This window comes from Vanellus vanellus (genome assembly GCF_965231255.1).
Source record: "Vanellus vanellus genome assembly, chromosome: 7".
Lineage (NCBI taxonomy): Eukaryota > Metazoa > Chordata > Aves > Charadriiformes > Charadriidae > Vanellus > Vanellus vanellus.
The window spans coordinates 12,097,739-12,125,070 of NC_138912.1; the positions used below are offsets into that span (position 1 = coordinate 12,097,739).

The 27,332-nt window shown below is 37.0% G+C and overlaps 1 protein-coding gene across 1 annotated transcript; it reads right to left on the reverse strand.

Moving 5' to 3' along the window:
- Nucleotides 1-1,092: 1,092 nt before the first annotated feature.
- SMC3 (structural maintenance of chromosomes 3) lies at nucleotides 1,093-27,317 on the reverse strand. Its single transcript, XM_082486025.1, has 29 exons — nucleotides 27,195-27,317; nucleotides 22,858-22,933; nucleotides 21,197-21,235; nucleotides 20,318-20,385; nucleotides 19,866-19,937; nucleotides 19,601-19,680; nucleotides 18,948-19,026; nucleotides 17,450-17,567; nucleotides 16,713-16,888; nucleotides 16,453-16,533; nucleotides 16,013-16,177; nucleotides 15,354-15,475; nucleotides 14,712-14,925; nucleotides 12,966-13,069; nucleotides 12,650-12,749; nucleotides 12,007-12,167; nucleotides 10,497-10,638; nucleotides 9,077-9,227; nucleotides 7,880-8,032; nucleotides 6,844-6,995; nucleotides 6,475-6,633; nucleotides 5,689-5,796; nucleotides 5,184-5,292; nucleotides 4,264-4,511; nucleotides 3,933-4,145; nucleotides 2,799-2,990; nucleotides 2,459-2,636; nucleotides 1,826-1,932; nucleotides 1,093-1,509 (listed from the first exon to the last, which is right to left on the reverse strand). The coding sequence occupies exons 1-29, from the start codon at nucleotides 27,207-27,209 to the stop codon at nucleotides 1,438-1,440; spliced, it is 3,654 nt and encodes a 1,217-aa protein (XP_082342151.1). The 5' UTR covers nucleotides 27,210-27,317; the 3' UTR covers nucleotides 1,093-1,437.
- Nucleotides 27,318-27,332: the final 15 nt, after the last annotated feature.

Sequence of the window (27,332 nt, forward strand, 5' to 3'; positions counted from 1 at the left end):
TGTTTTGTACCATACCCTCTCACTGAGAGAAGTCTACTATGTAGCTAGTGACTCCGTAGAACTATAAAGTTTTGTTTACGTCAGATACAACATCCTCCTTCTTAAGACTCCTTAAGGCTTAAGACTTACTGCAGGTAGTCATCTCCTACAGAGTTATCATTCCCTGGGGAAGTTACTCCACATCACTTTAGTACTCTTCTCTTACCCTGCCTTGTATGGCAAGTATATGTACTCCTCAGCTCAGGACACTTGTAATCAGTTCATGCTTTCCATTCCTGCACTTCCTCAAGTTCTCAGTGGGGAGCAAGGGTGCTTGCAGATGAAAACCTATCAGACTGCTTTATTCTTCTGCCTCACTGAAAGTGCGCTACACAGTAAATGCAATATACAATTTCACTGTTTCTCACTGTACTATTTAAAGTTACATAAGGTACTGTTTAAGGTTATTTTACGTTTATATATACACACTATGGCAACACCAACTGATTTTTTACAACTGCTTTGCTATCTAAAAAAAAAAAAAAAAATACGGTTCATGGTAAAACTAAAGTTTTCCAGAATAACATATCAAATTATACAATACACCTTTGCCAGAACCCTAGACGGTAGGAACATGATATTCACATTTTGACTTGTGACCATCACTTGGCTCAACTTATGCCGGTCTCGTGCTGATGGGATATGATGGAGGCATTGTTACACTGGCCAGGGTGTCAGGAAAATAGATGGGGCTGTGATTTGTCTTGATACAGTTCTAGGGTCTTTTCAGACTTCTCAGTATCTTCTGATACTTAGATTTTTTTCAGTTCAATAACCAGAACACTATGAATTTGGACAAGCACAGGTTCGGGGTGGTTTTCTGCTGGCATTGGCAATGTGCCAAAGAGGGGGAAAAGAAGTAAGACTGGCTTGAAAAAAATGCTGTGTCTTGTACTTCTGAAATATGCAGCTCCAGCATGACCAAACGGTATTTATTCCATCTCAGTGGAATCCTCTAAAGACAGATAATATAACCCAAAAACTTAATGTATACAAGTTACAGCGATAAAACCAAGTCATTTTAATTGAAGCCATTAAAAAAAACATGTGAGGCAATATAAATGATAAAATTATACTTAAGAAGGAATAGCTAGCACTTTCTGAAAAGCTTTAAAACAGCAACAGACACTTTACAAAAGATTTGAGGAAAGAATAAAATTTCCAAACTACAGGTACTGTATAAAGGTAACATTAACAATTATCTTATAAAATACAGCAACAGAGACAAAATGGACACTTAAGCTCCTCTGAAACTAAGCCTTCGGGGTCTTGGTTAAAACGTATGTTCAAAAACTATTTTAAACAAGGACTAAATACTTTGTATTTTAAATTTACAGGTCCCTGGCATAAACATAGCACTATACACATCTTCCAAACAAGCAGTAAGTACAATTTCGTTTAACCATGCGTGGTGTCATCTTCTACAAAGTCTTTGGCCATTTCTGCTGTGATCACATCAATATGACTAACCTGGTGGAACAAAAAGAAGTATACAGTTATTACAGCATCTCCTGCAGAGTAAGACAGACCTATTTCTGAAGGCTCCAGGACTCAGCAACTGACCTAAAATCTATTTCTAATCTCCTTTAAAGAACATGAGAAGGGACTTCTATAGATGTAAAATTATTTTTCAGGACGGAGAGAACTTGTATACAAGACTGTGATATAACTAGAAAGCCATCATTGAAATAAGGCAGATTCACTTTGAACTCTTGTTAAGTCAAATCTCAAATGTATAACTTGGTAAGTTTTTCAGTAAATGCTATAATTAAAATATGCTATTTACCTTGTTTCTGAATTTTACACCATAGAACTTGTCAGCTGACTCAAGCAGTTCAGGCCTAAACGTTGTTGTAATAAACTGAGCATGTTCAGCTAGTTCCATAATCATATCTAAAAAAGAACACAAGAATTCTTTATTGTAATCTTTTCCATAAAGCAGGACAGGTCTTAATATGAGACAGGTAAAGAGTTTGCTATTCCTTATTCAAAATGAGGTTTTGGTCAATAAAATGAAAAATCCCACAGATCAAGAAAGGATCTATATCAGGTTTTTAAGTATTCTCACTAACTCCAGTATCAACTCTGACAAATCCTGCCACTCAAGTCATCGGACTATTACACTTCTATGATGAACACCACAGTAAGCACTTTTCCAACAATGCAATGAGCTAAAAGTTCATTTTTAAAATCAAACTACACTTCAAAACAGGACTACTTCCACCACACTGAGTGTAGTAAGAGCATCTACCTAAAAGCACGTTCCTGAAAGCTTCAGAAGGCACAAAGTTAAATTCTAACACACGCATTGGGATATTCATAAACGTGCCTTTATGATTAAAAGCTTTTATCTTAAGCATATGGGATGAGAAGACAGACTATCACCTTCAACCACAATGAAGATGAGTTACAAAGTTACCTGAAACAGCTTTTCTGTGCTGAGCATCCAAGGCTTGGTCGATTTCATCAAACAAGTAAAATGGAGCTGGATCACATTTCTGGATAGCAAATATCAGGGCTAGTGCCACTAAGGATTTCTGTCCACCTGAAAGTTGCTGCATTTCTCTCATTTCACCCTGCTTCCCTGTGAATGATACCTAAGAAAACAACGCAACAAGATGATTTCAAACTATTAAACCACAACATCACCTCCTATTATAGTAAATAAACAGGACTGATTAAACATTGGCTTTTAAAAATATATTAAAGGCAATCTAAACAACTATTCAGAGTACTGAAACACCAATACTTTTTGTTACCCTTATGCCAACTCCAGTGAACTGGTCTACGGATGGAACGCTGCTCTGAGATCCAGATCCCCTTTCACTTTCAGTGCTGCCTTCACCTTCATCTTGGGACTGACTGCCCTCCACATCTCCTTTCTTCATGACTAAGGTGGCCTTGCCACCAGGGACTAACTTCTGGAATACTTCACTGAAATTTTTTGACACCTGAAAAAGAAACAGACAATACACCAACTAATTTTTACATAATGAAATCAAATGCAGACAACAGCTGTTTTTGCATGATCACACTAAGTACCTGCTTCAAAGCAGAGATCCACATTAATTCTTAAGCACAATTGAGAAACATATACGATACAGAGGTTGGTTTAAAAACATCTGAGCCAACTGTTCTTGAAGTATGAGAATTTTAAAATTTTTAAAGAAAATGGTAGACAATATAAAACAGCAGCAAAAGCAAGTATTATATATTTCAGTAAACTTCAGATGAGCTCTCAGTTAAGCAAATGATCTTTTAAGAGAAGACTTCACATACTTTGTAGTTAAGCTACTTTGTTAACATTAAGAATTACTTTAACTTAAATTTGGAGAATGGTTTTGTTGCAGAGTTTATTATCAGACATTCCCCTGAAAGGATTGGTTGTACGTAATACAAAGAGATTCACCAGAAAGGAGGCATTTAAAAGGTTTAAAGTAAAGCTAGAGTTGTAATAGATGAGCAGCTGTTTAAAATGCTAGCCTACTTCCTCTTCAGTATTTAAAACCCCCACAAACCTCAAGTTAGAATCATAGAATTGTCTAGGTTGGAAGAGACCCTTGGGATCATGGAGTCCAACCATCTACCCTACTCAACAAAGTTCTCCCCTACGCCATATCCCCCAACACATCTAAACGTCTCTTAAACACATCCAGGGATGGTGACTCAACCACCTCCCTGGGCAGTCTATTCCAATGCCCGACCACTCTTTCTGTGAAAAATTCTTTCCTAATGTTCAGTCTAAATCTACGCTGTTGATTTACATGATACTGCCCTCTATGATTATACAATAGATGTACTTAGTATCTGCTTCTTGACATATAGCTGCTACAATAAGGGGACAATTTTATTTCAGCACCAGTGTCTTTATACAATTGTTGCCATTTTGTTACCTGTTTGAATGTCAGCTGAATGGCCTCATATTTCCTGAGCTCAAGGACATTCATCAGCTCCATGATGGATTTGTAGCCCCTGTCCAGTTCCTCTTGTCTTTTTATTAATTTTTCCTTCTGCTCCGAGAAATTCACAAACTGATCTAAAGCTTTTTTATTAACATGACTGTATTTCTTCAGTTCTGTATTGCACTGCTCCAGTTTGCGGAATAACTATAAAAGGAAAATATTAATGCAAAGCGCCTTGCAATTCCAGCCACATTTAACACTCAAGATGTACATGACACTAGTATTTCAGGTCATGAAACACGAAACCAAGCACACTCATTACCTGCTTTAAACTTAAGGTCTGATACTTTTCAAAAGCCTCCTGTGGAAGTGAACCCAACTCTCGTATTTTCTTCATGCATTCCTCTTTCTTCTTGAGGAGCATGCCTTGCCTGTTAGTCATTTTTTCAAGTTCTTTTGTATCATGGTTAATAGCATCCATATGCTCCTTTTCCATGTTCTTCCAGCGTTCCATGCTCTTTTGAAGCTCTTTAATTCCTGCTTCTGTTTTGTCAATAGAATTATCCAAATCTGAGATATTGGGTGAGAGCACAAAAACCAGAGTGTTAAGTCTTATATGCCTGCATAAAATCAACAATTATTCAGTCAAGTATTTATGTAACAAAAAGATAATCTAAGGAAAAATATTTATTAACAAATAGAAACTTAATGTTAAGACAAAAAGCTGAAAAATCCCTCTCTTTTCTTCCCCATGAGTACATGGCTTGAAAAAAAACCTTAACAAACATACTAGTCATATTGTTAAAGTCTAAAAGAGAAAGCAAAAAAGTTTGAGCCATACAGATGCTATTTCCTATTTGACAGCAACTTAGTTTTAGATAGGTTAGACAAAATTCAAGAACAACTATACAAGCATAATCTTGTATGAAGGTTGCTTCAGAAGTACTATGCCCTGAAGCCAGAAATCTGTTGTCACCAATACATACTTACTGGTATTACCGTGTGCAATTGTGGACACTTTCTTTTATGTACAACATACTCCAAAAGATAAGTCAAACAAGATTTTGTGCAAGTTCCAAAAATCTGTCACACTATGTAACTACTACAGCATATTTGAAATTAACCATTACTTCTCATATCAAGGTCTATTTCTAAACCAAAATATGGTATGTGTGAACTTTCAAAACCTGGAGAATTTTCTTTCAGGAAAAAAAAAAAAAAAAAAAAAAAGATGCTACCAACCATCTGACCGTGCCAGTGTATCTTTCACTCGTTTGTTGATAGCCTCAAGTTCTGATGTTGTGGCAGTAAGAACTGTGCCACCTTCTGTTTCTCGAAGCTCATTCAGTTCCTATGGGACAAAGTAAATGCCACCAAGCTTCAGCATGGAGGGGAACAAAAGTATAAGCCAGACAAACAAGTTATCTTCTGCTACTCTACATACAACTATTAAATATTTTAGTAAGGTTTTAGAGAATAGTTACTTTCAAAAAAAAAATCTGTCACGACGGTGGTCCTATTTATATGTAGCCTGTGGACAGGATTTGTCAAAAATTCACATGCCTAAAATATTGTGCTGAAATTTAAGTTAAACACTTAATTCAGCTTGTATATAGGGAAGCAAAACCCATCACAGATAATGAATGCAGAGTAATAAATGAGTATTTATCAAATAATTTCTATGTTAAAGCCCTGGAAATAAACCAAAACACAGATTTCAAATGTACATTTAAGGGAAAATCCTTACTTGTTCCACTTGGTCTAAGCGTTTTCTCAGATTCTCATTGAGATATGTTTCAACTCTTGTGATAATGCCCTCTAGTTTAATCCTCTCATTCAAAAGCTGTCTGTTTTCCTGAAAAAAATAAAGTGTATTGATTGCCTTAACTGACTCCTAAACAACTTTGTCTTATTTATTCCTTGTTAAAAAAAACCAAAAAACCAAAAAAACAATCCTCACACAATTCTGTGTATTAAAATATCACACAACTCTTTGGACTGTTGCTCTAATTCTAACAGGTAAAAAAACCGAAATGGTATTTTTGCAGTTGTCTAGCATGAAAGTCAACCATATGTATCGTAAGTTTCTTAAAATGTATTAGCATCTGCATCAAATTCTTAAACCCAGTACAGCTTTAGTGTGTACACTTTAGTATTTTCTTAACATGGATTGGTTTTGTCTTGTGTATCACATGCTTAAAGGCATCGGTGTCATCCCCCCGCGCTGGTCCATCATTCCTTTCAGATGATTAACTATTTGTATTTATTGCTGTAAAGTCCAGGAACAGGAGCAAGGAAGCTGTGATGATTCCAACACAAACGGCCATGATTCTCACACAATACAGCTAGTAAAATTCACCCAGTGTTTGAGAAAAACACACAAATACACTTTGCAGATGAGAAAACTCCAAAGATACTACTGATGAAATACTAATTCAATCACACTACATTCATAATCGATTTTTCATACACAAGGAAAAAAGTTTATTGAGAAGGTACAACATCTAATAGCAAGACATTTTCATTTGCTTACTTGCTGTAGTTGTCGAATTTCATCATTAAGAGCATCCACACGTTTCTGATCTTCAAGACTGAGCTGAGACAATAAATCAGTCCCCAGTTCTGCTTTTAATGATTCTCTTGTTGACTCCATAGCATGTAAACTTGCCTCCAAGCTCTGCAAACTGCGTTGCTACAGAACAGATATTACACAGAATCATTCCTCAAAGCATTATGTAGATTTATGAGTTTCACTTTTATATTTATGTAAACATATTTTTGTGACATATTTCTAATCATCTCTTCATATGACGATGTTAACCAGAATGGAATACAGGTTTATCAGTAATATTAATGAAACAACATAAAACCAGTAACAGTTTTCAATATCCTTGTACTATACCTTAGGCATAAATGTCTTTTCAGACTGCTGCCTTTTCTCCTTCAGCATTTTCATCTCTGACAAAATACTGTCTCGAGAGGCTTTGAACTTTCTCTGCTGTGTCTCAATTTGCTGCATTTGGTTCATTAGCTGGTCAATCTCATTATTAATCCATACCATGGGCTAAGGAAAACACTGTCCTCATTTTATAAGGCATTTTATACCTACTAGTACCTTCAATTTTTATTCTGTTTGGCATATTCAGCTCCCATCAAAATAAAACCCAAGAACACCCACAAACCCAAAATATTCAGTTTTACAGAAGAAATCAAGAACCATCAACAAAGATAACTTGAGCACCCTAATCAACACCAAGAACAAACAAGGAAAGCTTCATTGAGCTGTCAATTTTACATGGCACTCAGACCAACACAGGGATACATTTGAACTTGTAAGGAAAAAACTCAGATCTTACAAAAAATAGAATAGAATACCTCATAATTTAGGGTTTAACCTCATCTCTAAGCTTTAAAGACCAAGATCAAATCTTAACAGGGACAGACTCCTAAAGCTCCTTTTTTTTTTTTTTCCCTGAAGCCTACGTGCCAGCCACTCTCTGAAGCAAACTATTGAACAAGATACACTTCTTCAATTAGTATTTTTAGTCAAGTTTCCCCAGTATATAAGTTTTACCAAAAAAAATAACAGCAGTGGTATAGAAACTATTTCTTAACTAGCTGCATTGTTCTAAAAATTATTTTGAAAAGAAGAAAATGTAGTTCAAGCGCATTAACAATCGATGTTTTAAAATATCTTATTTTCACTGGTTGTACACCAATACTCACATGCAGAGTTTTTGTTTCTGTTTTACCATTGGTTTGTTACTAAAATCTCTACAGTAACATGTAGAACCAGGTTGCGCAAGCAACAGTCAAAACAAGTGCTACAACTAATATATAACATTAAGAAAAGGTAGTCCCCTGTTTTTCATCTATTACTGTAACCGCAAAACAAAAGCTTAGTCATCATGCAGCCTTTCCCAAGAACAAAAGGATATTTTCAATGTTTCTGCGTAAGTTTTCATTGAGTTTTGCTTCAAGTTCACCGAGTTCTTCTTCTGCTTTTCTAACATCTTTTTGCAATTCAAGACGAGACTTCCTTGTGTCGTAATAACCTCCAGTCAAAGCACCACGATGGCTGACTTGATCACCTAAAAGCGTAACAGAATGAGACTATACGGAGAGTATATAGCATGCAGTTTAATGTTCAGAGCAGTTTCTACAATACAACTTAGCAGATGTTACAACTAGACAATGTCAACGTACAGAAGCACTGCATTGGTATCAGGAATCACATATGTATGTTTAGAGTAATTCGGGAAATAAACGTTTATTTCTGTATGCAATTTAAAGTGCATTTCCTTTCTCAAGACCCACAGACTGGGATGATGTCCTTTAAGCATTTGCTATTTTTTTTTTGTTGTTTTTAATTAACTTCTGAAACCATGCAGCTTGAAGGGGAAAAAAAAAAATTATATTAAGGGGAAAATGCAAGTGTCTAGCACTACCAGGTTAGAAGAAAATAAATCTCAGATCTTCTGTGAAGGAGAAAACAAAAGAGAGGCTGAGTAGTTAGCAGCATCTGTGGCTTCATAACAGCATATTCAGTAATATGCTGTTACTGAAAAATTAATAAATTTCCTCCTCAGACATCCTTAGGATTTTTTTCAGATTGACTTTAAGAGACAAAAAGATAACAATAAACCTGCAGAGAATCCATCCTCCAAGAACAGGCAATTAACAAGAGCTACTAATTATTCAGAGCACATAAAATGTCAATGTGCCTGGTACACAGAATTCACCTTGTACTTATCAGTAATTGAGGCCGTATATTCGCACCCTAAACACTGGTTTAAGTTTGTAGAAAACATCATAAGTACTCCAGGAAAGCAAATGCCTGTTATATTGGATAAAACAAATTGTATAGATACAAACCTAATCTGCTTTACAATTCTCAGGATGGAGATACATAGATACTAACTTTCAGATCATTAGAAAATTTCAACGGCTTGTGAAGAAATTCTATATTTTTTAAGCACTGTACTTAACCAAGTGTGACCTTGCATGTCTCAGTAAAGTATGCAATGATTTTTAAAAAAATTATCTTGACAACACTAACGGACCATGTTTAATGAGCCTCACATTCCAGGGATCCCATTTTTACAATAAATAATTTATAAAATTGAAACATTTACCTTCCAGAGTAATACAATCCATAGTGAAAGCTCTGGCCAGCTGGGTAGACACTTCCATGCTACGACAAATTAGAGTCTTTCCAAACACATGTTTGAAAGCTTTGTCAAATCTTGGATTGTATCTCAGTTTACTGATCATAGGAATAGCATCCTGAAGTGACAGCAATTTTAATGAGAAGAACATATTGATACAAATATTGCAAGTATATTGCAACTAATTCATACACAGAATTCAAGACAGCCCTGGAAAACTACCATCAAGAGTAAAAATAGAATATGCTCTAGCCTTTATAAAAAGAATTTCTGAAAGTTTAATGTATCTCAAATTCACTGACTATTAGCATTGGCTTCACAATCAATAAATTAGAATGAAAACTTCTGGAGGTGTATACATCATCATTTACATACAGGATGTCAAACTCTGAATTCAAAGGACAATATTGTGAATGACACTTTGGAAGTAAACAGCTGTCAGTTGGTGGAAGGATGACACGCTGACTGAACATTCCTCAGACAAATACATAAACACTTTATGAAAATCAAGTGCAAGACTTTGCAATTTTAGCTTTTAACAGCTAGGCTCGAGTCTTAAGTCAACTAAGAGTCTTCCAGGAAGCTCAACCAAGTATTAAACTGCTACTCAAACAAGTAGAATAAGTATCATACATTGGCAGTAAATTTTTTCTCCTCCAAAAATTTATTCCTTTTTGTAGAGAGCAGGACACAAACATTAACACAGTTTTATTAGTAACGCCCTGCCAAAATAAGGATCCTAGAAGTCTGATTATTTCCTATTTAGTTTTTCCGATGTTTAGCTGAGGAAAAAAGCAAAAAAAAAAAAAAAAAATCTATTTTTAAAGAACTTGTTCTACTGTGATTATTGTAGTAAGCAGTTAACATTTACACAATTAATTCACTACTAAAATTGAAATAAAACCAGACACTTTCTTGAGATGTATTTCAGAACTATTTTTTAAATCGTTGTCACAGATTTATTTATGCTTTTTTAAATATAAAACCACAAGTCATTTCCGGTAACTTTGAGAAATTGTCCATGGCTGTAATATGTCACAGCTTTTCAGCTTTTGCCCATGGCAGCATTTCAGCATAAAGAATGACAAGTCAGTAATTCAGGTAATTATCGATTATCAGGTTACAATAAAATTCTACTTCTTTTTAGGATCACCTATTCACTCGTAAAGTGAAGTTAAACTTTAAAGAGCAAATACCTGGTAGGAAAGTAAATATTTCCCTATAACAGAGTTTTTTATGTCGAGAAGCACACATTAGAAGTAATACTTAATTGCAGACATTCAACAGCAAAGCAAGTGATGGGCAACAAGCAATATACACAAAAGTTCAAAATACAAGGCTTTGTAATTATGAAGTAGAAGAAAGTTCAAAAGGAACTTTAACTCACATTAGTCTCAGGATAAGCAGTATCTCTAACATCCAGCTTGTTCAGAGGGAGAAAAGTAACTTCTCCAGGAAGGTTCATTTTGTTAAATTCCATTAGGATCTTTGTACTGACCTCATCGGAATCCACAATGTGATAAAATAACCTAATTAACAAGCCCAACAAATAAGCAAAAATCTTTACTGTGCTAAAAGCACCAACATATTTGTATGGGAACAGTAAGCATGCAAGTACCATTAACTAACATACCAAAATAAAGCTTCATTGCATTTTCTCTTCAAGTCTGTGCCTTAGAATAAGCAAGTGGATACACTCTATTCACTTTCATTAAAATGGGATCAGCCAAGAATTTTACATTCCACCCCGCAGTCACAAGAGTAGCTCAATATGCATACAGCGACACCTGCGTACACAGCCTTTCTTGGTTCAATTGCAAACCTCTGTCCTCCATACCTTTTCAATATACAACATTCAGCCCTCTTTGCATGGATTTACAGAGTTTGCATCTTAAGCCTCTGTACACAATCAAAAGAAACAGAGAACCCATTTACCTCCCTGTGCATGATTGGGATTACCATCAGAGGGACTGAAATAAGTGATCTTTCTTTTGCAAGTTGAACTACAGTTTGCTTGTTAATGCTTTTTTCAAACTATGGGGCACAACAGGATTCAGAGAGAACTGTGAAGCATTTTGAAGAGACCCTTGTTCACACAGACACAGATGTTTCAGACAAGAGACAGCATTTCAAATTGTGGTAGCATCAACATTACTACATTATAGTTTGCAAGATCATGTAACTTCTGTCCTCTTTCCTGCCTGTATGGTATTATCTATATTTCATTAGAACAAGAATTTGTATGACTAATGATGAATTGGAACAGGGGACTGATCACACAAAAAGACAATTTAAATTAATTTGAAGTGTCAGATGCTGCAGGAAGTGGTGGATCACCCAACAGGCACCAACTTCTTCTACAAGACACATTAAACACAGACTCATTAACACTCAATGTTGTTTCAGATAATTTTTAAATAGCAGGTTTTGACAGTTTAGAGACCGACCTCACCCACGAGATTTTATAGTGTAAGTGAAATAATTCTTATTGATTGTTATCACTGAAACGCGAGCATTGCTTACTGTGGATTTCTTCACACTGGAAGATCCCATCCACTTTATTCAATATAATGCAGCCTCACCACCAATCCTTCCAGTAAGCATCAGGAGTGTGAGTCCAGGGACTTTGTTGGGAGTCTTTGTGTGGTTTTGTTCTAGTTCAGTTTTTTTTTTAGGCAAGACCAAGAGCAACAATGATTAATTTTTAAATAGGCAGAATTCTTCTTAGCTCCTTCTTGAAGCAGTAGCAGTTTGAATATGTTATATAGAAGACACTTTGACCAAAAAAGGACGAGAGCTCAAGTTCAAAAAAATAAAACTTTCAGTAGCAACTGGCACCAATAACTAAATTTTAACACTGCAGCTACTTTAAGTAACACTAAAGAGTATGTAATTACCTGTTCCCTGCAGTAACTTCAACACAGGTGTAGAACGCTGGTTCGCATTCAAAGTTATTCATCACAATGCCATGATAGCCATTTAGAACATGCTGGTTTATGCCTTTTCGACGGAAGTGCTCCAAAACCTTGTTTATGCTGTCTATACCATTCAAAATGGCCTGATAAAACACAACTTGTTACTGCACTGCAATTAAAAGATGTAGAAATAATATCCATTGCACCTTTGTGAAAACTGTAACCTTTTTTGCCAAGTTCCTGCTAACTAACCTACAGCTCAAGTGGAAGATACCTAAATATTTGGAGTCTGACACTTTTCCGTTTGTTGGTGGGTTTTTTGTTTGTTTTGGTTAGTTGTTTTTTTTTAAGCAAAAAGATAGCAGAAGTTTTAGAAGTATTGTATTTCTACCTGGTCTCCTTACCTCAATTACATTGAGCTTAAAAAACTAATTTCCAAGGAGTTCTAGAGCTGTAAATATTTGAAGATTTCAGCTTACAACTATAATTTTTCCATCCTAATTATGACAGTAAGACCATAACCAAAAGAAATAAGAGTCATCTCTTTCTGATATGACCATGACTTGTCCTTTAAGAATGAGAAGAAAAGCTTCCACAAAGAATTATCAAATACAAGGTATCTTACCTTTCCTGTTGCTGCTCTGAGAAGCTGCTGTTTCTTTTCCAAATCCTCCCGCTTTGCAGCAAGAGCTTGTTGTTCAGCATTCTCTTCTCTCCATAGGTAACTAGAGAACAAAAATAATTAAAGTATTTCACATGTGAATGAAGTCTGAAGCTTTTTTTATTATTACTCTCAAAGACTGCTAATCTAACGGGAAGGCGAAGTGCAGTTCATACATGGCTATATTTAAAAAAACATACCTACATGCCATGTTAACAACTACACAGTTGGGGTCCTTCACATTAAGTGAGATTCAGACATATTTCAATTATTTACTAACTTTCTTTCGCTCTGTAGTTCATCCTTTTTATTTTTCACTTCATAGTACTTTCTGTCCAGTTCTTCAACACGAGCCTTCACTTCATTAAGATCCTGGTCCAGTTTCTAATACAAAGAAAAGAACAGTATGAAACTACAGTGCTCTGTTCAAAAACTTTTCTTTTATTCAATACTAAATAACTACTTAAAATTCAGGAACAATTCCTACAAATATTTTAACCAATTTGCAACAAACTGCAAAAACACTAAGAATACATCTTTGTAATGGAGCAGTAACAAGGTGAAGTTATCAAGTAGACTGCAAGGTAGGCATTGAATTAAACTGTGTACCTGTGTATTACAGTGAAATGGCTCACTATAAGTCATGGTAAGAAACTGAATCAAAACAGTAACTATCATATACATAACTATGTGTAATCATGTCCTGAAATAACATTTAAGGTAAGAACATACATACCAGTCTTGCATACCACGCCATACTGCTACTAATCAAAAATCTCAGCCTGCTCTCCAGCAGTATCATTATTTTACCACAGCTGCTGTCAACAGCATGCTGTTTAAGCTTGCTCAATTAAGCAAGCTTAAATAAGCTTGCTCATTTAACACTTGCCATTTTCAAAGCAGCTCAGGGCTAGCACTCAGATAATGTTTCCATAGTTATCTGTGTACAGGACTAGCTGTGTTCTCAAAACATAGCCAAGTTTTTCCAACCTCACTTTGCAAGCTCTCCAGCACATTCACCTAAGACGCCTCCTCCCCTTTGAATAAAAAGCCATACAACTCTTAGCCTAAGCATAAACTGACCTTCCTTAAAGAGAAAAAGAAAACCAAGATATGTTTCTAGAAGGAATCAAAGGCTGCCCCAAATTTAACCTCTTCAATTCTACAGAATTCCTATTGAGCAGTACAATACAATTATAAACAGACAGTGGTAAATGCCATTTCTTTCATTCACCAACTCAGAGAATCGTTACTTTGCTAATGTGGGCCCCGTCCAAACAGTATTTTAGCAGAACACCATTGTCTTTGTACAACCATATTCCTAGATTTTGTCAGACTGATCCTTGATTTTGGTAGATATATGGGACAGTGTTCTTGGACTTTGTGTATCAGTACATGCAAGGTAGCAATATCGGCACTGGATGCTCTCCCATAAGTGCAGGGGTTTTCACTCCTGTAGCTCCTAGCAAGAGTGATATTTTTGGACTGTACCGCGGTATTTGCAGTGTAAGAGCTGTTTTGAATGGAAGTTAAAAATCTAAAGGTTATGCAGATAATACTGACAGAGATTAATCTTCTAACATGGATAGAAACGCAACTTCTAACCAGCTGCAATAATGGTGCAAAGGTGCAGTGCTTGCAGCACATTTTAAAAAATCCTCTGTTTAGGGAAAATAAGAGAAGAGTGAAAACAATCAATGTAGACCTCCATAAAAACAAAAATTTGTAATCTAAATGAAACGGCCACGTTCAACATAGACAAGAATAAGGCAGATCTAAGTCTCTTCCTGAAAACTCAGGACAAACGCTTTGGGGAAAGTACCAGGAAGATAGTCAACATATAGAGTGAAGTTAGATGCACTGCTAAAGGGAGTTTGGAGTCTATCTGCAGATGTTTTCAAGAATATATTTTTAAAAGACCGCACCCAATCTGAAATATAAATAGGCACTGAAGTCTAATTGTCTAAGACTAGATTGAGCATTTAACCCTTCTCTCAAAAATACTGACAATAAGCTGAAAACTTACACTGTACTGTTCCAAATTTTTCTCCTTGTTTGCCTCTGTATCCTCTAAATCCTTGTGTATAGCTGCAATCTGCCGCTTCTTGTCATTGATGGCTTGATCTAAAGACTTCAGTTCTTTCTTTATCCACTTATCCCTTTCTTCTTTGGAAGTAAACTGGCTTCCTCGACCTTGCTTTGCATAAAGATCTGTTCTTTCCTGTGTAGCCTGTGCAAGTCTATTTTGAGAAGGAAAAGGCATTCCGTATTATAAAGAAATATTGAATTTATTAAGAGCAAGCATTAAGGATTTCTTTAAGAGTTTTCAAGAAGTGCCAAACCAGTCTCTAAGACTTAAGTACTGAATCAGTAACAAAAAGAAAAGAATCATGTTGTGAACCACAAAATCACCCAGAAAACTTCACAAAACAAAAAGTCAACAATAGCCCACAGAAGTGGTTAAGCTTAAAAATTAATTTCACCAAATACTATATCCCCCCCAACAATAAAGGAGGCTTTTTACAGACTATCTGTATGTAAGTGCATATAGCTACCCCATTCTCAAACAACAAGTACAACTCCAAGTTAATTGCACTTATGGATAGTATTGTTAGTATCTCGTAGGGTTTTTTTTAAATGCTTTGATTCCTCGTAGAATGCCACAGACCTAGCAATTCCCCTCTCCTCTTTTTCTTTTACACTGTTGAATTTCGGCTCCGTTTCTGCTAATTCTTTCTGCTTCTCCTCAATCTTCTCAAGAAGCTTTTGCCTCTCTTTTAGCAGTCTTTTCTGAAAGTCAAACAAAGCAGTATTTAAAGTTAGGTAATATCAGGAACTGGGTTATTAGATAAATACAGACTTTTAGAGAATAATTTAATTGTAAGCAATAGCATCTTGCAATCTTATCTGGTACTATGCTGTTTCAACACTTCACAGAAGTGAATTCAGTTCCAATCAAGACAGCAAAGAGGGATAAAACAAAGCATTCTCTAGAATGCTAAACTATGTAAGCAAGGAAGATCTTTATGGTCCAAACAACCAAGTTCAAATTAGGGCTACAAACAAAACCCTCCTTCCCAATACTTGCAGCAATTAAGATCAAGAGAATTACAGGTGCTTGACTTTGCAACATGCAGGATGATAAATAAAGGATCGTAACGCTGGACTCCATGTTTAAATCTGGTAGAAGACATCACAAAAAACTAAGGTATCTGCCTGGCAAACCTTAGAAAATAATGAAAGGCCGGAGTCTAAAACCAAAACTTCAATGTACAAGTATACTCCCTTGTGCCAAGGACATTTTAAGACTTCACTGCTGTTACGTACCCTTTGTTCACTGTTGCCAGCTAATTCATCCTGAAGGTCTTTAGCTTTCAGCTCTAACTTAGTCCTCTGTTTAATCTGCTCCTGTCTTTCAGCACTAAGTTGTTCTTTCTCTTCTTTCATTGCCGAAATCTTTGTCTTCAGTTCTCGAACCTGCCGTTCTATTTCCTATGCAAATTTAAGTATGTATTATTTTAAACATTGCATGCACTTTTCCATGTCTATCAAAACTCACAAGATCATTATTACATAGATCAAGAGACACTAAAAATGTGAAAAACTTCTCCCGTTTCCAAACAGGATGAAAGCATAAAATAGAACTTAAAACACTTTTAGAACACCCTTCCTTCTCCCCACCTTCCAAAAAAAAAAAAAAAAAAAAAAAAAAACACCCCACAAAGCAAAACACACTTCTGAAGAGCCCTTGTTAAAAGTATTTTTACCTCCATTTTATCTCTAGCATCTTGCTGTGCATCTCTCAGCTGTCTGGATTTCTCTCCACTTGTCTCTCGTTTGGCAGAAAGCTGTAGGGAAATATCACCAATAGCTTAAATAGCAAGATTCTGTTTCAGTAGTAGAAAGAAAATAATTAGTTAAATAAGTGAAGAACATTGACAGGATTCTATCAAGGAACACAAGGAGATATTGGCAAAAAGCACATCAACAGCTTATGTTATATTTTGTATTAGCCAAGATAGTTTACCTCATCAAGCTTAGCTCGGGTTTCATTAAGCTCCTGATTATAAATGGTGTACTCTAATGCTCTCCTCATTTTATCCCATTTCTGGTACTGAGCCAGCTCCTCTTTCTCCTCTTCTAGAGTATGCAGTCGCTCTTCAATGTATTTCAACAACTCATTGATCTTCTCTCGCTTGCCCTCTTCAGAAAAGATGACAAGACTGAAGTTCAGTTAAACACTGTAATACATTCCCACACCTTTAAAGCTACTGAATCTCCTCCAGTGATTAACTATTTGTCAACAGTTATGAAATGTGAAAAGGAGAACCCATGTACAGAAGCTCCCCCCAAAAACAGCCTAACAGCAGAACTGCTGATACTAGTTATGTAATGCAACACAAGCATGTACTCTCTTGGCTCACGCAGTTAAAATAATAATAGACCATACTACATAAACTTTAGTGTTTGCATAGCAGTAGGTATCCTGATTTTTAGATCACTGCCAGCTGACATCACTCGCGTGTTGTGAACAGTACAAATAAAACTTTAGCTAGGCTAATAGGGATATTACTAAAAGTACACATGAAGTCACTAATTAAACCTTTAAAAGTATTTAAAATTCAAGAAGGCAATATGACATGTATCATTTAACATACCATAAATAAAATCTACCTGGCAATTAGCTTTACTGAAAAGCCATAAACCTTTAGAGTTAACAGAATTACTGTGGCATAAAACATTCATTTCTTAAACTATTTTTACCTGTTTCTTTCATTAGTGAAATACTCTCTTCTTTACGTTCATCGTACACTCTGGTACCGGCTACTTCTCTTAGTAATTTCAGCCTTTGAGAGTCAGGAGCTGTGGCCATCTGGTTGATCTGAAAATTCAAGATCTACGATTTCAATATACTGCTCTGGATGTATGGCTAACCACAACAGATCAAAGATTGCACTTTTTTTGCTATACCTGCTTGCCTGAGGTTTTGGCAGGAAGATTCAGATATCTAGTATATACCATACGGCTTTCCTTTTGAGACAATTACTTTCAGATGGCAAGTATTGCTTGTAATAAATTTTGTTGGTTTTCAAAGGCTACCAGTTATTGCTAAAACTCAAGATGCTAGTATTACATAAACTGAAGAAATCATTACCTGCTCAAAATTATGTTTAGAGAAACTCAAGCTTGGGCTCTTATGTCCTGGTGTTAAACCAAATAGTTCAAACACCTCCATCAAACCACATCAAAATGCAGTGGTTATAAATCTGAGAATAATTCAGGTCATGAAACACTCATTAATCCAACGTGAAATCAGCCATACAATTAAACCTGACATAAAACTCACTTTTGTTCAAAAGAATCTCAGTGGTTGCATTCTTTTCTAAGAAGGTAACTGTTTCTAATTTGTATTATATTAAAATCAGTACATATATTTTGGCTGCAAGAGTCATGCACACCAATCCCTAATACAAAAACGCAAGTGATTTTCCAGCTGAAGCTGTCTCTTCCAAATACACACATACAGCTGCGTAGGACAATTTATCCTGATAAATGTTTGAGAGACTGTACTGCTAGGTCAGCATTTCTGCTATTACGCTCCTCGAGTCTCCTGCATTCCCCTTTTAAGTATGCTCTTTGGTAATCTTTTGGAGCTAACAGTTATCAGTGCCTCCAAGGTGTCCCACCCTATGAGCCCTTACAAGTAACCTGTCCTTTGTCTCCAGATCTGGGTGTCCTTTGAAAGCTCTGTTAAGAGTGCTTGGGTTTTGAAGACCAGTTAATATAGGCTACCTTGTGAGCCCTTTCCCTGCTGCGTGTTCACTTCTGGTGCTTCCACATGCTTCCATTCATCCTCCATTGACAGTATTGAGGATGAATGGCATGGATGACTATTGAGGATGGATGACTATTGAGGCACTGAACTGCCTCATCCTAAGGCCCAGAAATCCATGAATTGACACCGAAAGTCATAGAAATTAAGTCTGCTTTGTATTTAAGCATACAGAAAAGCACATGGTTGCAAAGATTACTATGAAAAAAACTTTTCTAAATATCAACATTACAGACATTAAAACTTTTTTCTTATAATCGACATAAACTACTAAACAAAATTTGCAAAAGCAGCATCTGCACAAACTGTTTCAAACTAAAATGGATTTAGGTTTTTGTTCACTTCTGCAATAATTGAACTAAGTTTAGCATCCAGGAAACATGATACTCTTGATAGTGATTTCTTCCACTTTGTGAAAACAAATCTTACCTTTCCTTGTTTGACAATATAGTAGGGATTACTGCGAGAAAATCCAGCACTCTCAAGAAGATTCATTACATCATTTTTCCTGAAATGTTATTGTGAATCTATTAAAAACACTTACAGTAAAAGTGACAGCTGTAAAAATTCAGTAAAGTATCACAACCGTACATCACATACTATAATCACTGTGTGCAACGCATGCTCTGTTTGAAAAGGCTTCTTTATTTGATAATAGCCAGTTCTAAAATGAAATGTCAGAATACGAATGGAAAAATATCTAAAATACTATAACCTTGGAAAGAGATTAAGAAAGAAGCACCTTGAAGCAAAGAGGAGGCAAATACAGTTAAAGATATCAAAAGAAAGGATATGAAACAACCTGAAGTCTGGTAACACTTCTATTTTAAAAAGCCCTGAAAGAAATATTATGTAAGCAGTTAAACATCATGTTAATGAATGGATTAAACTATAAATTCAAAGCCTTTGCACAAGGACTGGTGTCCTTGCTGTCAAAATACCGGTACTCAGTATTACACAACTAAATTGCTCATGGAACTCATGAGAACTAATTTATTTCGGTCTAGAGATGCAAGTGCTCTGTGTGAGAATTTTACAGAAATACTACTAGTCTCATTCAGCTAAGGAAAAGAAGTACCTACGTCACCATTTTCTTGTCTAGGAAATATTGGTCCTTCTTGGCTCCAATGACTCTGCGAAGTGAGACTTCCTCTTTATCAATCTTAGGAAAACAAAACCCAGTAAATTTAACTGCTTGCAGAAGGTACGTATAACTAATCCAGAATGTTCACGGCAGTTTTTACCCGAACTGACTCAAAAGCAGTTACTGTACTGAAGACTTCTATAACACTTGGCTACTAGAGCCTGAAGTGATCATCTATTTCTGAAGCAGCGTATCCAACTTACCGGTAATCTGTTGTCTGAATTGTCAAAAATAATTTCCACAAACGCTGAAATAACACGAGGACCTGTACCTTCCTGAGAAAGAGATATTTTGGTTAGATAATTCCCACCTTCGAAGGATTTTGAGCTTATTCATCTCTTTATCTCCCCCTTTCCCTGACAGTCCTGCTTCCCCTGTCCTTCCAAGGATTTGAGTCAAGAGCATCTATGTAAGATCAATACTTATATTTTTACTTCTGAAAATCTTGGATACACATTCACTGATGTATATTATCAGTTGAATGTATTACTTTGTAAAAAATTCTCTTTTGCCAAAGGGAATTAAAAAATGTTTAAGGATGCTTCCAAAATAGTTGGCTTAAAATATCCACAGTCCAGCAATTTACCATTTCTGTAGTAACATTCAAATGCACTAGCTTATTCTTTAGTCTTGTTATACACCTTCACTTACTTACATGCAACAAAGCCAGTCTCTGCTCCGGGCGAAGATGACTAAACTCATCACTGAGGACAAACTGAATTGCTGTAATAAAATAGTAAAGAAACAGAAGATTTATGCTTTCCTTTAGGGAGATATGCAGCAGTTTCTTTAACTTGAAATATACTGGTTTGCGGCTGTATAGTACAGTCATGCTGCTGCTAATATCTTACGTTTCTTTATTAAAAACCTTAATCTGCTGGATCTTTATCACTCAACCTGCTGTACACTAGAATTTCTCTGAAGAAGTCTCAGTCTCACAACCTTACTAGTTCACTGCATAAGTATTAACAATGCTGCACAAATAGGGATTCATGAGCTCCCTCTACAAGTACATAGCACACAGGCAAGATTAAAAACATCACTAACTTAACACTTGGCAATTTATAAAGACTACCATCACAAAGGGCACTAACACCTCTGACTAGCAACTTTACTCCTCCACTGATGCTACCACCCCACAAAATCCCCCTCATAACCGTATGTTAAAAGGTGGTATAAACTGCACCATACTGCTATAGAATCAGCTTAGAATTTAGCCACTAAGAATGTCCCCAGCAACTGCAAATATCACAATCAGTTTTCAACGTCGGTGACTCTTATAATGTGTTTCCTCCTGTAAATACTTTTTTTGCCAAAGTCTTAGAAGGCCCTTAGTAAAAGAAGCCAAATACTGGGAAAAAATCTGAAGGTAAGTATTAAACAAGTGCATTGAGATCTGCTTTTCATCACTGTCAAATAATGACCGATCTGCCACTCCTTGTTGAAGAGGAACATTTGGTAAACCAACTTCTGGCAAAAACAAAGAAACCTAGTATCATCAGCATCCCCTTATTATTAAGAAATCCACACTTACCATAAAAAAAGTTGCTTTTTCCAGATCCATTTCTTCCCACTGAAAATTAAAACACAAAGTTTTACACACCTCAAGTTGACATGAGTTAACATTGCAAAGTACATTAAATTTTACATATAAATATTCAAGAACAGAACCCAAATATAACACAGCCAAACAAAATCTCAAGGAAATGAGGAAAACGTAGTAGGTGGATCACTTAGTCATTGTCTGAGAACAAGAGAGCAGTCTTTTCCCCACTCAAACACATCACAATGACTTACGAACGAATACTATTGAAATACTATTCCACAATGAGAATAATGGTTAAACCAAGCCCATTTATTCCCATCCTTTCCTCTTTAATACTGATCTCCTGGTGGAATAAAACCAGTAAACCTAAATCAAATTCTTCTGGCCCCAGCATCAAATTTTTATATTTAACCAAAGGAAATCACTTGCCTGTACGAACTTCAGGTAGAGCATGAACTTCTTAATACTCCACTTGCTAATTCAGCAATGTTTTGTTTTAAAAAGACTGGAAGAAGTACTATTTCTATTTAAAAATATAAAGGTATAAGAACACTGCACTACACTAACATACAGTAATCTGTTCATTCTGATGTGTTTCAGCAAGGCTCAGTGTCTTATCTTGAAGATCAGCACCTACTGTATGAATTTCAAAACTGCTTCCCTTCCAGCAGCAATGAGCATCCCAGGCTTTTCATCCCTTCCTGCCTACATGCACTCCAGATTCACCTCATTCCGAAAACTACTTGGGATTGCTATGAGGTCTTTAAAAAAGGCAAAAAGTAGTGAAGCCAGATTTATTTTTTATTTCCCTTTTAACAAGACTAACACCTGGATAAAGTTTTGGCTTCCAATGAAGTGACATTACATAATAGGACATGCTATTCAGGTCATACGCATGTTTTTTCCAGTCTCAGAGTAAATCCTACCTACTAAGTTTTTATGTTTTCTATTAGGTCAGCAGTCTCAAAGTTGCTGCACAATTACTAAAACCAATGCAAACAAAAGGGCAGGACCAGGCATCCATGGGCAAAAATAAGAAGAGGCATGAGAATGGTGGACAACAACATACTGTTAAGATTAGATGTTATTTATGAAACTACGCTTTGAAATTTATATTATACTTTTTGACAGTTCACATTCTAGAAATTCATTCAAAGCTGGAAGAGGATCTTCTCTGCAGCAGTTTATAGTAGCTACTGTGCTTACTTATCAGAAATGATCACACGTAGCTACCAAAAAAAAAAAAAAAAAAAAACCAAACAAACCACAGCCAATCTCAAACAAATTTGCTGCTCTTCCTGCAAGGACAGCCTTTAAAGGGGGTGCTGCTCTTCCTGCAAGGACAGCCTTTAAAGGGGGTCTGGCTGATATGGAGACCTGCACATATGAAGGAGTTTACTACAGAGCTCACTCAATTTCTGAAGACTGGGACATACTGTTGTCACAGTAAAACTGAATGCTAGCATGACTGCTGAAAGTGGAATATGTCTTGTGACTTGTTACAGACAACTGTAAAGGCATTTCCAAAACAGAAAATATAGTAATCAAACATAGGCAAAATATTAAAAACTATAAAAGATTAATGTGAACATCATCCAAAACAACACTGAAATTCTAATTAGTGTTAAAAGACAAGTATCAGAACTTACCAATGACATTGTGTTTTGAGCTAAATGGGTCCACAATGGTTTGGTCCCTGTAGCTTCGAAAGCCCTGAATGATTACCTAATGAGAAGAGTGAGTTATTTTAACAAAATTCTGTCTGTTCTTGGGCAGTTTTTGAACTATAAGATTTTAGAGAATATCAATTACAATACACTTAATTTCCCCTGCCCTTCTCGCACACACTTCAACTTTCCAGTTCAAGATAGGCAACTTACATCATAAAACTTGCCCCTCACCTTCGCATCACTTTAGAGATTTTTCTCCCCACATCACAAGAGATGCTAGTACTTAGCTAGGCCAAAGTATAGTGAACAAGAGAGTTCTAAGCCTTTTTGTAACAAGCTACACAAAAAGATGTATTTGCATCAAATATTACATACAGGAAAGAAAACCCCCGTATAACAAGCACTTACCCTAGTAGGACCAGACTTCTAATCTTTATAATTCAATCCACATACAGCATAAGAATTCTACTTGCAAATTCTCCAAACAGAGCAATTGCAAACTGCAAAAATTATACCAGACTCTACCTATTTTACGTGCAATGCATTCTTATTTGAGTTTATTGTGCAACCTAAAGGGAGAAGTAAAAAAGCAAGCTATCTTGGATCTAGTGAATTCACAATTAACTTCAGGAGCCACACAGCAAACACTCATCTAGAAGCAGCATGTCAAACTTCAACTATTCAATTTCAGTAGTTATTAGAGCTTTGCCAGGCCAAGTAACATACAAGTTACAGAGTGACAATATCTCAACACTTCAGAAGTTCTGCACAGCAGCGAAATTGATCCAACTTCCAGCATGCACTTTCCAGCATTAAGCAACCTTTTTCGAACATTAAAGCTGTGCTTAAAGGCTATACAGCAGCTTTGCTCTGCTCAGTGAGACATCAGAAAGACAGCAGCCACCTGAAAAGTTTTGATGTTTGCAGATCTTTTGGCAAGAATGCTTACAAAAGGACTAGAGTTGACATTTAATCCTTATGTCCTTCACCCAGCTCTTCCCCAGAAGAAGCAAGATATTGTTAAAATAACACCAATGTTTCACTAAGATAACCATCATAAACTAAGAGCTACTTGTATAGGAAGACAGCAAAACATCTTACAAGATATTTCTCAGTATTATTACTGCTGAAGTTATTTAGGGTTTTTTTGTTGTTTGTAAGGTCTATGGCCCCACCACCATTTTCTGTTTTTCTGAACATGTCATCCCTTCTCCCACATCTTCAAGTACTAAAATAGCCCATGTTCCAGAAGACGAGCATAATACTTGGTATCCAAGAAGCACAAACAAAAACTGCAGCAAAAAGACTAGCAGTAGTACTGTAAACATTAAAGCAAGTCTTCCCCCCCACCCACTACAAAAGCCTGTATTAACTGTACACCTAAGCAACTCAAGAAACAATTACTTTCAGAATCACATTCATATACTGTAATATTCTGGCAGCACACTATACAAACGGGAGGGGAAAATCCTGCCTATAAAATTTACTAGACAAAAGACTGGGAAAAGAAATTGCCCTGATTTATTCTTGTCAAGTTTGGTCTTAAGTCTTTCTCCCACTATGTAACAGCCCATTATCAAGGACTATCACAGAAAACTTCTCTTGGATTAAAACCATCTCACTAATAGTGAATTAAAATGCCATGCCAGACAGCAAATCAAACGCTTGAGTTTACAAAAATTGAAATGAAAAAAAATCTTAAAAGGCATTAACTAACTTTTAGTCAGAAATCAGAGTCGTTTTCTTCTCAGGCAGTACATCTTCCTTGTCAAATACTCTTTGGAAAATTATTTCATTACTGGAATCAGAAGCTAAGAATATGGGTAGGCAGAAAACTACTAATCCTTGACCATCAAACATCAGATGAAAGCAACAGCAGCTATTTTGGAAAAGAACTAGTCTGCCACTTCTTCAAACATTTTCCCTATCTAAACTTTTTTTTTTGAATTGCAACTGCCTATGCTTCCTCTCCTCTGGCAAGATACAGTTCTCATTAAGTACCTGCACTGTATTAATATCTAAATCCAAAACAACTGTATTGGAAGTAATTAAGGATTTCAGAATGTAACAGACCAAGCGACAGAAAGCAAGGTTGAGAAAATGTATTAACTGAAGACTATCCAGTCACCGTGGCTGTGTACACAGACTCCCACCTCCCCTAAAAAACCGGTCTGCCTCATCTGCCAGATGGAGACTTTTGCAGTAACAGCAAGCTCTGCCTCGGTACCAGCGGCTTTCAAAGGAAAAACAGGAACAGCAAATATTACTCAGGTCTTGCCACCAACTCTAGGCCACAGCAACTACATTCACTCATCCCAATTTTGATAAATAATAATAATAAAAAAAAAAACAAAACAAAAACCAAAACCACAATCAAACTCCCACAAACATTTGGCAAACAATGCTGTTTTCCAATTCACCAGATTTCAAGGAGGAGAGAAAAGAATGGGCAAAAAAAATTGACCTCTAGTACTTTTACAGTTTACCTATAATATTCTAAAAACATACAGATTGGAACAGTTAATCTACTTTATTCTCGTAAGAACCTGAAAGCCCCTACGAAAAGGTAAAAACAACCAATTCTTCTTGGATATTACTACAGAAGCACAAACTTTAATCTACCACATACTCAGGCACCACAAGAGTATGATACAGGCTGACTCTGAACACCATTTCCCCTAAAGTTTTTTCCTAGGTGGCTTCTCATTTCATTCATCCTATATATTCTGAAACCTCATAACTTCTTTATTGCCTTGTATATCCTTGGATTTAGACTTTGATAGTTCTAATCTTCAAACTCCAGGAATGATTTCTGGGAAGCAACAAAATAAGGGATGTTGGTGGAACCAAATTCACCCTCCTCTGTTTTATTCTCATGTTCACACCTTGTTACTCTCTTTTATAGCTCCTAGAACAGTATTGGTTATTGACCACCTAATTTTTTTTTTCCCCCAAATGAAACTCATTTTCCCTGTTCTGACTTAATTTGGACTCTTACTCCGATTCCATACATCTTCATTACTGTTTACTTTTGTGCAATTCAAATCTGGAGAACAAGAATTCTTATGGAAAGACTTTAAAGCAACGTGAGCACCTGCAGTGATAGAGTGATTTACTAAAACACGATCAAAAGGCATTTGAAGCACTCCCTAGTCGGCCAGTTGATGAAAACCTGACTTCTATGTAGAACGTGTGCTTTCAAACACGATAACTATTGTTCTTAATAAAGATACCCGTAAGGTGTCAGAGAGCCAGGTAAATTTTTAGTCCACTGAGAAAAAGAATCCTAGTAGGCATTGCATGAACACGCATTGCATGAACACGCATTGCATGAACACGCATTGCATGAACACGCATTGCATGAACACGCATTGCATGAACACGCATTGCATGAACACGCATTGCATGAACACGCATTGCATGAACGCAGCCATAAAAATGCAACCATACTGTGCGATATACTATGCAATACGACTTAAGGGATACACTACAGAACTAACATTAATGATCACCTCAATCTTAAAAACTGTCTGGAAAAGATCCATACAAGGTCCTTCTTTTTAACTGAATGTTAGTTGTAGATTACTTGTCAAGGATGAAGTATAATAAGTTAAATGGCCCACGCCCGGGGGCCTAAGGCATCACCCCAATACAAACAGTAACTGTTGCTTCTCCCGGGGGAAGGGGCATACAGAACCAGTCTGAATTGAAACCCCAAATACTGTCACATTTCCCCACTGAAACCACATGCAGATTAAAAAAAAAAAATAGTAAAAAGGAAGAGAACCCATAACTTTAACAGCTGAAAGATGCCGCCTGACAGCTGAGGAGAGCCCCTTCTTTGGGTACGAGCCTCCCGGCTTTGGGTTGGCCGTCGCTGGGAGGGCCGAGACACCAGGGCTGCCCCGTCCAAAGGGTGCCAACAGAGCCCGCGAACAGTCCTGGGTCCAAGAGTGCCTCCCCCCCAGTCCCACTTCACACCTGCAATGAATGAACCCAGCCGCGGGAACCGGGGGAGGAAAGGCACCCGCCAGCCTCCACGGCGGACTCGCTCCGTGTCTGGGCCGGGGACGTCCCCCCTCCCCCCTCAGCAATGGGCCGCGGTCTCCCTCTCGGGACAGCGGCGGAACAAGCAAAGGCCTTCGGACACGCCACCAGTCAGCGGGCCTCTTGCTGCGGGCCGGGACCTGGCTCTGCCGCTCGCCCGGAGGTTGATGACCCCGCCAGCGGCGCGGCAGAGAAGGCCGGGCCGAACCGACCCAGCCAGGCCCAGGCCGCACCGCACAAGGCGGGGAGCTTGGATCGCGCCGGCTTACCTGCTTGATGTACATGTCTGCGAAGGATGGGGGAGGCGCACGCCCCAGTGCCTCCTGCCGTCGCTCAGCCCGCCCTCAACGTCTCTTCCCGGCACGAGTGGTAGGTGCGACCCCGGGTCCCCGCCGCCGACTCCTCCC